Consider the following 10,891-nt stretch of genomic DNA (forward strand, 5'->3'; position numbering starts at 1 on the left):
GTAAAGAAACATTTCTCCTGGTGTCTTCCCAGGAAATGTGGGAATTCACCCCGGAAATGCCAGATGGGCCACAGACTGTCCAAAGGGAACGCCAGGGCGCCTTTCTGGACCCAGCATCAAAAGTGCCTGCGTATTTTTCACTCACTGGGGGCAGAGTGCTTCCTAAGGGAGATGAACATGATGCTAACTGATTTTTTTCTCCCTCTGGCTAGAGCTGGAGATAAGGAAAATTGGGGCTCTGGATTCTAGGGAGGGAGGACAAGGTTCAGAGCTCTTCTGTTTGTGACAGGTGAGCAGGGTGTGGGTCATCAGTAGGGGACACCCTGGGACAAAGAGGCCCTTCACTCTTTTCTCCTGACCTCTGACCCTTGTGCGGGTGGCATGCCGTGCACCCTCCTTGGTCCCCTGGTGCAGTGGTCCTGTTCTTCGGCGCGGCACCTCCAGCCTTCCATATGTGCTCTTCCGTCCCGGGCCGGTGGGTGGCTGAGGGTTTGGGGCTCTTGACCATGTCAGGGAAGCTCGTGTTGGCACCAAGTTCGTTGATTCTCCCAGGACCCCTTTCCTATAGGTGCCACATGCCGTGATTTGTACACAAACATGATTTGCCTGATTGTTGCAGTCGGGGCCTGGAACAATTTTAATTAACGGGAAAATGGTCCTCAATACACCGATTAGCCCTCTTCAGGTACAACAAGATAAAAGCCTGATAATTTGGATGGAGTACTCTTCTTAAACGGTTACTCTCTGCATAGCAGCCAATGGGAAAGGCGGGCTCTCTCCCACCTGACCCAATGAGTAATTAAGAGAGGGCTTTTTCTCCCCCCCTCCCCTAAAGCTTAACAGGTTGGTGGTATAATTTGGAGACTTTAAGGGGTGTCATGCTAGGAGCTTAGGCAAGAGTCAGGCACTGTCCTCTCACAGGCAAGTAAGAGGAACAGGGAGGTGGAAGCGGGCGAGGCAGGTAACGTTTGCCAGGCAAGTTTGAGAGGGGCCCGAGGCCATGAGTGAGCAGGGCACACAGAAGACGGGTGATGGCACTGTTTCCCGCCTGCTCAACGTGGTGGAGAGAGAGCTTCAGGCAGGGAGAGAAAAGGGTGACCCGACGGAGAAGGAGCTGCAGATCATCCTGGAGGACGCCCCTCTCTGGCAGAGATTCAAGGAAGTCACCAACGAAATGATCGTGACCAAGAATGGCAGGTGAGTCCATCTGCAGCCCTGCTGTGGCTGGCAGGGCTCGGCAAGGGAGGCGAGACCCCCCTGGGACACTGAGGCCGTTCTTCACTCAGGGGCAGTGGGGTCTGATTAAACACACTTCGGATGACAATCACACGCTCTCCCCCAACCCCCGTAATTAATTTCTCTGCGTCCATCAGAGAATGAGGCCACCTGTCTTGCATGCATTGTAAATGGAGAAGTTCTGGGAAATGACTCCAAAGTGGGGGGGCCATGCCCCAGGGGTTCAGAAAATGTGCTCAAATGTCAGAAAACAGTGAGTTTTGACGGAAGGCATATCCTCGAGCAGAGCTGAGCCCCAACTTGGTTCAGATAAGGTGAAAGGCAACTTTATTGGGAAGCTGGATAGTTTTGTCTCCAGTATAGCAAACTTGCCGGAAGATGGGAACAAAAGGGCAAATTTAATCATTGCCTGTCACTACTTCTGTTACCTGGTGTGTGTTGGTGGTGCGTGTTTGAGGTTGTGTGAGTGTGATGTGAGAGATGTAAATAGTTAATGGGACCATAGCATACTGCCTGAGATAGGGGAGGATGAGGTTTTTTCCCCCATTGCAACAACTTAGGGATAAACTGAACCTGACCTCTCTTGCTGTTTCTTGGATTCTATTTAGTCTGCTAAGGGGCTGTCAAGGTGATATGAGAAGCTTTCACTTAGCAGAGGACACACTAATGCTTTGAGAGACAATTTTACTGCTCCCTGCTCGGCCACACTGGCTCCCAGCATTCACCTAACCTTTGGGTTCACATTTGTCACAAGAGGACAAAAACGTCAAAAGGTGTTTTTAGTAGGGTTTGTTTTGGCAAGAGCATAATTGTTACCCTCGAGAGAAGTTCTGCTCTCTAGTAGAGAAAAAGTCAAGGCCAGCTGAACTCCTGGCAGGCTTTTGTGCTGGTGCAAAATGCTTCCGTTTCTGATGTCTCGCTTTTCCATTTTTTGAAGAAAATGCACAGTGTAGAAAGTGAACCGTTCCTGTTCTGTCTGGGAGAATGACTGACTCCAGGGTGGTTACGTGACATTAGAGTGCATTGTAAGTGACAGGTGTACCAGAAACGAGGACATTTCAATACGCTGATTGTTACGAGTGGCAGGAATATCAGCCTTGCTTGATGTTGATGTTTTCTCTCTCTAAACAGGTCCCCTACTTAGTTCATATATAGGATTTATTTAATACCTGTCATTGTAATGACGCCCATTCCTAATCTGTAGTAATTACACATGGTTTTGGAAGAAAGAGACATAAAACATGTTTTTTAATTCCAAGGAATCACCCCAAATTCCTGACTGGATTTGGTCTCCTATCAGAGATGAGGGATGATACAATTGTCAAAGTTTTACGATATCCGATAACAGGTAGAACTCTCTGGTTATTCTTTGTACTCACTGGGTAGTAGTTACGCTAATACTCAGCCTCACACCATCTGTTGGGCTGGCCGAGTGGCCATATCTGAACATAAAGTAAGTATTATACAGTCACCAAGTAAAAACGTAGTTCATCTGTTTTAATAAGGAATAAATACAAGTTTCTGAAACCATTGTAACATTCAATTTAATAATATGGCGTCATATTGACATGTACTTTCTCTTGCCTTTTTTCACCTAGATAATTTTTTCTCCATGTTTCAAATTTGAAATTCTTTTCACGTTTGAAGTGTGAAAACTCTTCTTTGTAGAAAAGTCCATGCGGTTTGCTTATTGTCTGTGGAGGTCCCGCCATGGTTTCTTCTCCACCAGTGGACTGAATCTTTTCTAGATTCTCAGAAGGGCTCTCACCCCCTTGGGGTCAAGATTTATTTTGCCAGGAGATAGGTAGAAAGCTCCCTTTATGCTTCAGGTAAAGATGGAAGACAAGTCTCTGGGAGAGCGAGGTGGCTGATAACGAATGAGCTTGGTCTGGAAGCACCTCTGTCTCTCAGTTCACAGATTAAATTGTCAGCAAGGCTTCACCGGTCTCGGTATAGACACATCTTTTTTGTTTGGTTGTCCCCTTTACTTGCCACCTCTCTTTTCCCCTCTGTACGCCTAGCCATCAGTTCCTGGTTCCTTTGTACCCGTTTTCCTCTGCTTGTAGACCCACTGTGTGTCCTCCAAATCCTCCACCCCTGTTGTGCACACCAGCCCCTGGACCTGGGGCCTTTCTCTGCCCATGACAGTATTCCTGGGGCTGAGTACGCAGCCCGAGCCCTGCTCACTCGCATGGTGGCCGCCTGCCGCTGTGGACAGTTGGCTTTGACTGTTCTGAAAGCCTCGTTGGGATCATCAGCTGCTGCGTACTTGAGGTCTCATTGCTTTGCATGATAGCCAGTCCTAAAATCGCATAGGACAGACTGACAGAAGCATGGGAAGACCCGTTTTCAAAGGGACAGCTGTTTGTATGTAGATCTACACAGGCTCATCTCTGACACTCATCAGAACTAGTGAAGAGGGAATTTTCCCTGAAAAACACTGAATTATCCCCAGAAACGGGGAGGCTGGCGCCTTTTCCTCCCTCCTGTTTCCCTCCATTTTACTCCATCTTTCCCTTTTGCCTCCTCCTCCTCCTCATCTTTCTTACCTTTTTTGTTTAATTTAAAACTCACAGTTATTCATATTCAGTAGGTGTGTCTGTGGTTAGTCACACCTTGGAAAGAAAAGGGAAAATCAGCTTGATTAGAAGTGCAGCTCATTTCTGGAAACAAACCTGGTGCTGAGCGCTGCCCACAGGTGAGTCCATAGCATCCGGGCCATTGTGAGGCGGGAGGGCAGGGTGAGCGCCAGTCCCCGTTAGCAGGCTCTGGGCAAGCTGACTGATGTGTTCCTCATTGGCATAGTGGAGACTAAAAGAGACATAGCACCCATTCCTGAGTTCATGCGTGGTGACACAAATAAACATAATTAACTTAGTACTAAAGAGAATAAAGCAATAAGCCGTTCTCCAGCTTTTCAGATGTGTCCTAAGAGAAGGACACTGTGGCTTCTTCACTTCTTTTTTTGTTCATAGCTTTATTGTGATGATTCACATACCGTACAATTTCCCTGTTGACTATCAAGTGGTTTGGGTTATATTCACAGAGTTGTGCATATATTCCCACAAATGATGTCAGAACGTTTTCACTGTTCCCCAAAGAAACCCCGCATTCTTAGCCATCACCTGCCCGTCCCCCATCCTCTTCAGCCCCGGCAGCCACTAATCTGCTTTGTATCTCTCGCTATAGATGTGCCTGCTTTGGCCATTTCGTACAAATGGAATCACCCGACACGTGGTCCTTTGCCACTGGCCTCTTTCACTTAGCATCATGTCCTCAAGGCTCATCCACGTTGCAGCATTTTTATTGCCAAATAACATTCCATTGTATAAATATATCCCATGTTGTTTCTCCATCCATCCTTTGATGGACGTATGTGCTATTTCCACTTTGGGGCTATTACGAATAAGGCCGCCATGAACATTTGTGTTTTGTGTGGATGCGTGTTTTCCTCGCATATATACCTGGGACTGGGCTTGCTGGGTCCGATGGTAACTCTGCATCTAACTGAAGAACACCCAGACTCTCTTCCAAAGTGGTTAGACCTCTTCCATTCCCACCTGCAGTGTGGAAGCGTCCCAGTTTCTCCACATCCTTGCCAGCTCTTGTCCTTGTTCACCTGTTTTAGGACGCCCCCCCCCCCCGAATGTGAAATGGTATCTCACTACAGTTTGGGTTGCATTTTCCTTCTAAGCTAATGACGTTGAGACGCTCTTCCTGTGATCATGGTGTTTGTAGGACATCAGGTGGAGCTCTTGAATGGAGCGTGAGGGAAGAGAAGCCAACACGCATCTCATTCTGGAGTTAAGGTCATGCTGCGTTCTATGTGAGACATTTGGGAGTTGAGGGAGAGAGGCGGGCACTCGGACCCATCAGCAGCAGAAGTGACAGTTTGAGTTTTGTCTTCCTTTTGCCCCAGTCACACTGGCTTTCTCTTTCCTCAGGAGTCCAGGCTCCTTCGGACTGTAGGGCTGTGGCACTTGTTAGGCCTTTTGTATGTAGCTCTGTTTGCATCGCTTATTTCTGGCATCTGCATGACTCATGTCTTCTCATTATTTAGGTCTTAGCTTAAAGGTCACCCCTGGACCTACCGAGGTCCATGGGGAATAGCTCCTTACTCTTTAATCTCCCTGGGTGACAGCCCCCATTTTAGTTCCTTCACCGCACTCTTGCAACCTAAAATGATCTTATCTGTTAAAAACAACAAAACCTGTTTACATGTTGGCTGGCTGACTTCTCCACTCGAATGTGAGCTTCATGAACAAGACACTGGGTCTGCCATTTGCTGGCTCTTTGCAAATGATTGCTGGAGAATAAAAATTGAGGTAATAGGAAAGTTATTAATTTACTCTTTTGAGAAATAATCATACACCATCAAACTCACCGTTTGTAAGTGTACATACACTTCAGTCGTTTTTAGAATATTCACAAAGTTGTGCAACGATCATGTCTAGTTCTAGAACATTCTCATCACCCTCCAGAAGATACCCCACAGCCATTAGCGGTCATTCCCCACTCTACCTCAACTTCCTATCTCCAGAAAGAAAAGTGGAGGGAAGTGGTTTCAGTCAGTTGGTCAGGAGGGAGGCAGAGTTGATGTCCTTTGTGTTTCCACCTTCCAAAGCCACTCTCCAAGGTAAGATTCTAGAACACAAACTGAGTTGGGCCAGGCGATGGGCTTGGATGTAACAACAACAGCCGACATGTGCAAAGCAGTTATTAGGTGCTACGTATTAGGATAAGCATTGTGCACAAATTAGCTCACTGAGTTTTTTAATTAAAATTTTGTTTTTGCTCATTGAGTTCTTGCAACAACTTTACGAGGCTGGGTGAGAGGGATGCTGGAATTGAAGCTTGGAGAGTCTAAGTAGGGCAGCTTACGGCCGTACATTTGGGAAGCATGGGAGTTGAAACCAGGCAAACGGAACCAGAACCTACACTCAAAGTCATCCGTCCATATGGCCTGTCAAAGGTACTAGCTGCTGAGTGCTTACTTCCTCAGTGCCAGACAGAGATAGGGACCGTGGTCGATCTGATGGTAAATTCCCCAGCCATGGAGTTGGAAAGGAAATATTGACGAGGGGGGTGAGCCAAGGGAAAAAAACCCCAAAAACCTACTGATGTCCAAACAGCTCAAGGAGTCCTGTCATTTTCACTCAGGGGCCTGGGAGCCTGGAAGGCTTGAGTCCATCTCCAGGTCTGTTCCTTGTCGTGTGTCGGCCAGTCCTTTTCCATGTGTAACAATACCCGTTCTACCTGGGCACCCCTGCACACAGGAGTATGCCCTTGGTGACCCTCCAGAGTCTCATCTGTGCCCATCCTTGCTTTTGCCTCCATCCCTGGCATCCTCGGGCCCCTCCTCTTAGCAGTGGGTCCATGGCAGCTTTTTCCTTTCTGTTGTCCTCCCAGCTCATCAGAAGCACAAGTCCTAAGAGTGACTCTCCGCTCACCCCCCCATTCCCTTATGCAACTCGTTAGCTATTTTCTTAAAAGCTAAAGAGACTCTAGACCAGTACATCTAAAGCTTTCACGTTCCTGTGACTCCCCTGGGGATGTTGAAAACGCACGGATTCTGACTGAGTAGTCTGGAGTGAAGCCTGAGGCTTTGCATGCCTGGAAACCCCCAGCCGATACAGATGCTGCTGGTTCATGGACAACTTGGAGTCGTGAGTGTCTAGACTCTAGATTGTCCGTGTTGCGATTTGGGGGTTCCAGTTGTACAAGAGGCATTGACAGGCAATCAGGTAGGGGTGGGGTATATATCCAGAAACCAGGTCTTTCGAGGAAAGATTGGAGCAACCTAGAATGTTTGGTGAAGGAAAAATAAACCGAAGGGAATCAGAAGCCAGGTGAGGTCACGTCTCCAAATATTTGCGAGCGCAAACTTACTGGGTATTTTTTGAGGGGACAGAAGGACCAGTGAATCCAGATTAGCATGTCTCCAAGTATATCCCTTGAGCACAGATTCCCTCAAAAGGCTCAGTGAAAAGATGGCTGCACTGTCATTTGAGTTCAGCATGTACACCGTCCCATATGTCTTCCTCAAAGGTTTATAGTGTACATTAGTATAGTAAAGGCCCTGAGAAGTCCTGCAAGAAAGGAACTGGTCTAACTTGGTAGAGCCAAGAGTTCCCCTCACTTATGTTACCGTGAGCCACGTTTTCACTATCAGTGCTGCCGCTGTTATTCAGAGCTGGAATTCTTTGTGAGACTGGGAAGGACTGCTCTGGCGTTAGCGTGAGGATCTGATGTGTGTCAGGAGGACGACTGGGAAGAGAGCTCTCTGTGTGAACGTGGCATCTGGCTGTACACCGTGGGCTTCAGGCTCCTCCGTCAAATGACTAGATCAGTGGTTTTCAGCCTTTAAAAATGGAGCACAGTGGTTTAAAGGGAAGCCCCACTATCACATGCATTTATGAAAAGGGACTCTTGGAATGGGGGCTGCTGGCCTGGCCCCTCTTTATTTGGCCTCTCCCTGGGCATTGTCTATGTCCACTAAAGGTCTCCTCAGCGTGGGCAGATGGCTGGACGAGGGGGGCAGTGACCCTAACATTCTAACATCCCTCCTGGGGCTGTTCCTGCCTTTTATTTTAGACGAATGTTCCCTGTTCTAAAGATCAGTGTCACGGGGCTGGACCCCAATGCCATGTACTCCCTCCTGCTGGACTTTGTCCCAACGGACAGTCACCGCTGGAAGTATGTCAATGGGGAATGGGTGCCCGCGGGCAAGCCGGAGGTCTCCAGCCACAGCTGCGTCTACATCCACCCGGACTCCCCCAACTTCGGGGCCCACTGGATGAAGGCGCCCATCTCCTTCAGCAAGGTCAAGCTCACCAACAAGCTCAACGGAGGTGGGCAGGTATGCCCGGGTCGCCCGGCCACCCGCCACCCCACACCGCCAATCAAGAAATATCAAGAGTGCATTTAGGCAATTAGTGAGGTCCTCGCTGGCCTCTTCTCCCACAGAAGCCAGTCATTCCCTGGAGTCCAAATGTAAACAGGAATAAACAGCTCTTAATTGGTGCTTTCAGTTTTTAATGGACTTCCTGATGTTAAAAGAGTGAGCGCTGCTGTACTTAACTTAATCATCAGGGGCCCTTTCAGAGTTCTGTCTTATGTGTGTTGCTTTTTACCCACCCGGGAGGGAGAGGTTTTGTGGGTACCACGTTTTGTTATTCCCTCTCCCCCTGTTTTTGGTGTAAGTGGTATGTTGGCAATGGCCAGATCCCTTAATAAAAAGCTGCGCCTAAATGAAATAATTGCTACTTCCACTTGGGCATTAGGATAATTATCAATAGAAATTGAATCAGCTTTGGGTTTTCAGAAAAAAAAAAAAAAGAAAGAAAAATCCAAACAAACCTGAAATAAGGGAGGTTTTATTTAAGGTCTCCTATTAGCGTAAACAAGATTTGGGGGCTTTTTTCTCTTTTGTTTTCTCTGGTAGGATTATGAGTGCTAGTACACTGCGTAAGGTTATTTGCTTTGTAAAATGTAGACTGTTTTGGGGGCAATCAGAGGGCAAGGTCTAGTCCCCCATATTTCTCTCTGGTCCGCCTCCTAGCCCTCACTCATTGCGTCCCTTCCTTGCTCTCTCTCTGTGTTTAGCCTATTGGGACGTAAGAGTTCATGTTTTAGGAAGGGGGGCAACCCACCCAAGTCTTTGCAACACTCAGCAGGTTCCAGTGCTTGATTAAAACAGGAAATTGAAAAATAAACTGTTATTGCATCCCAGATTTCACAACCTGAGACGTTCTCCAAACCTTTCATTTGAAGCCCAGCGTGGGTTTTACGTAAGCAGCAGATATCAGATATCAGTACTCTTTAGGTAGTTGTCCCTTGTGAAATGCAGCCATAGTCAGCGTTTCAAAATGCTAGGATTTCTCTATGAAGAAAACCAATATGTCTTAGTGAGTCAAAATCCATGCCGTTGAAAAAAACAAGGAAGCCAGGATTTGGGCAGCAAAACTGAGCACCTTATAACAACTCCCTGGCAACACCCCCACCCCGCAGTGTTACTGGCCCTGGGAGCTTCTGACGCCCCTCCCCGCTTTCAGTTCTTAGGGAGGTGTGGTGCCAGCTCAGGTGACAGAGGATTCCAGGTGTGTGGTCCTAACTGGGTGGGTGCCGGCCAGCTGTGTGTTTGTCACCTCTGAACCACCTGGCTCTGCATTCTTGTCTTTCTCTTCTCCTTCCACCTCAACAGATAATGCTGAATTCTCTGCATAAGTACGAACCCCAGGTTCACATCGTGCGTGTGGGCGGGGCCCATCGAATGGTGATGAACTGCTCCTTCCCTGAGACCCAGTTCATAGCTGTGACGGCCTATCAGAACGAGGAGGTGAGTGTGACCATGTCACCTGGGAGCCCGTGGGGGTACCGCAAGGGCGTTGCTTTCATTGCCATGACCAAGCTGGGATGAAAGCTTTTCCAGGATTCGGACACGCTTGGCGGAGATGCCGGTAAACAGTGGGGCAGCCGCTGGCCACTGCCTCTGGCCTGTCTGCCAAAAGCCGCCAGCACTTCCTCTCCCGGTGCCCGTAGGCAGGTTGTGCACTGTCATAAAACCAACACAAGCCCAGGGGCCTTTAGCTGTCGGGGCCGGTGTGCAGAGAGCAGGTGTGCAGAGAGCAGGGTGTGCACAGAGCAGGTGTGTGCACAGAGCAGGGTGTGCCCTGCTCCAAAGCCAGACCGTGGGAAGGGGCCCCTGGCTGGGTGCTGTGCTGTCTGCCCTGTGGGTTAGTTTTACTGAGCGCACTTTGGTCTCTTCCTGCCTGGCTCGAGCCACAGTGGCGGTGAGCACGGAGTGGCCAGGGTCTGGCCTCTGTGAAGCTGGCGGAGACAGGGTGTTTGGGTCCATTCTCTACTCTGGGGGGTCTCAGGCCTGGGGAAGTACTTGGGGAAGCTTGGATTCCTTTTCATTAAACTTAAAAATTTTTTTTAAATATAGATGGAAATATAGATTTATATATGCACAGGATGCATGTGGAAGCAACACACTTGAACACTTAACATGAAGCAAGGAGAAAGACCAGGCCATGCAGCCCTCCTCCCCTGCTCTCTGGGTTTCCTCCCCCCGGTGGTTCCTGGGCCAGAACAAGTGTGGCTTTTGTTGTGCTTTTCTTTCTCCTACCAGAGAGCAGCATGGCTCAGGCCCTTGCTGACTGAAATGTTCTTTTCGTTATTCATTTATTCAGCAAATATTTGCTGACTTTTACTCTGTCTGGAGGTTGTTCTGTGGGCTGGGAGTCATGCAGCGACGATGTGTCTTCAGGCACTCATAGCCCTGGGAGGTGGGGAGAGATGAAGACAACATATGTATCACATGTCCTTTAGATGTCATACATATGAGATCTATATATCAGATGGCTCTGGAGGAAAATGAAGCAGGATAAGGCTGGAGGGACAAAGATGGCAGTGGGTGAGTGATAGTAACACAGATAATGGGTAAGTGATCATTTAAGGATTAGGGAGATGATGCCAGGCTACTCTCTTGGGGAGGTGGGGTGTCACTGTGTTCCCAGTGACTACAGATAGAACCGACACATGGTAGGTGTTCAGTACCGTATTTGCCGGCGTATAAGACGACTGGGCGTATAAGACGACCCCCTAACATTTCCACTCAAAATACAGAGTTTGTTATATACTCGCCGTATAA

General features: G+C 48.3%; 1 protein-coding gene across 1 annotated transcript in view; it reads left to right on the forward strand.

The window, feature by feature from the left end:
* Positions 1–837: 837 nt before the first annotated feature.
* TBX19 (T-box transcription factor 19) overlaps positions 838–10,891 on the forward strand; it is a 20,095-nt gene continuing 10,041 nt past the window's right edge. Inside the window, exons 1-3 of the mRNA XM_019646689.1 lie at positions 838–1,197; positions 7,831–8,095; positions 9,440–9,574. Coding sequence (XP_019502234.1) covers positions 1,001–1,197; positions 7,831–8,095; positions 9,440–9,574 — 597 coding nt within the window. The 5' untranslated portion in view covers positions 838–1,000. The remainder of the gene's footprint in view (positions 1,198–7,830; positions 8,096–9,439; positions 9,575–10,891) is intronic.

This window comes from Hipposideros armiger, unplaced genomic scaffold, assembly GCF_001890085.2.
Source record: "Hipposideros armiger isolate ML-2016 unplaced genomic scaffold, ASM189008v1 scaffold_6, whole genome shotgun sequence".
NCBI classification, from domain to species: Eukaryota; Metazoa; Chordata; class Mammalia; order Chiroptera; family Hipposideridae; genus Hipposideros; species Hipposideros armiger.